General features: G+C 55.5%; 1 protein-coding gene across 1 annotated transcript in view; it reads left to right on the top strand.

Moving 5' to 3' along the window:
• Window positions 1-4: 4 nt before the first annotated feature.
• The window catches only part of EIF1 (eukaryotic translation initiation factor 1), a gene marked incomplete at its 5' end in the record, with an annotated part of 930 nt that continues 309 nt past the window's right edge, over window positions 5-625 (top strand). Inside the window, 2 exons of the mRNA XM_009070258.1 lie at window positions 5-196; window positions 285-386. Of these exons, the coding sequence (XP_009068506.1) occupies window positions 5-196; window positions 285-386 (294 nt within the window). The remainder of the gene's footprint in view (window positions 197-284; window positions 387-625) is intronic.

The following is a 625-nucleotide window of genomic DNA, read 5'->3' on the forward strand; positions in this document are numbered from 1 at the left end:
GGCGCGGGCGGGGCTGACGGCGCTCTCCGCAGACCCCTTTGCGGATGCAAGTAAGGGTGATGACCTGCTCCCGGCCGGCACTGAGGACTACATCCATATAAGGATCCAGCAGCGGAACGGCAGGAAGACCCTCACCACAGTCCAGGGCATCGCGGATGATTACGATAAAAAGAAACTGGTGAAAGCCTTTAAGAAGGTGAGTGCTGGGTGGGCTGTGAGGCTGCAGACGTGCCCTGCAGGGGTGTTCGTGTCGTGCTAAGGAGGTTTTGTTCTCTTTGCTGCAGAAATTTGCCTGCAATGGTACTGTAATTGAACACCCCGAGTATGGAGAAGTGATTCAGTTGCAGGGTGACCAGCGCAAGAACATATGCCAGTTCCTCGTGGAGGTAGGACACTGCTGCCTGTGCTCACTGAACACTGAGCGTGGGTTGGTTGGTGACACGTGGGTCCAGTTCCCTCATTGTCAGTAGAGTGGATGACAGAGGCAGCTCCATCCCTGCCCCTGTTGAGGGGGCAGAACTTCCCGATCCCTTCTAGCCCAACCCACCCTGATGATTCTTTGTGTTCTTCCTCAAGGCAAATCCCACCCAGTGGGGTTGGCAGTTGGCTCTAATCTTCCTTTCCT

Source organism: Acanthisitta chloris, unplaced genomic scaffold, assembly GCF_000695815.1.
Source record: "Acanthisitta chloris isolate BGI_N310 unplaced genomic scaffold, ASM69581v1 scaffold27942, whole genome shotgun sequence".
Lineage (NCBI taxonomy): Eukaryota > Metazoa > Chordata > Aves > Passeriformes > Acanthisittidae > Acanthisitta > Acanthisitta chloris.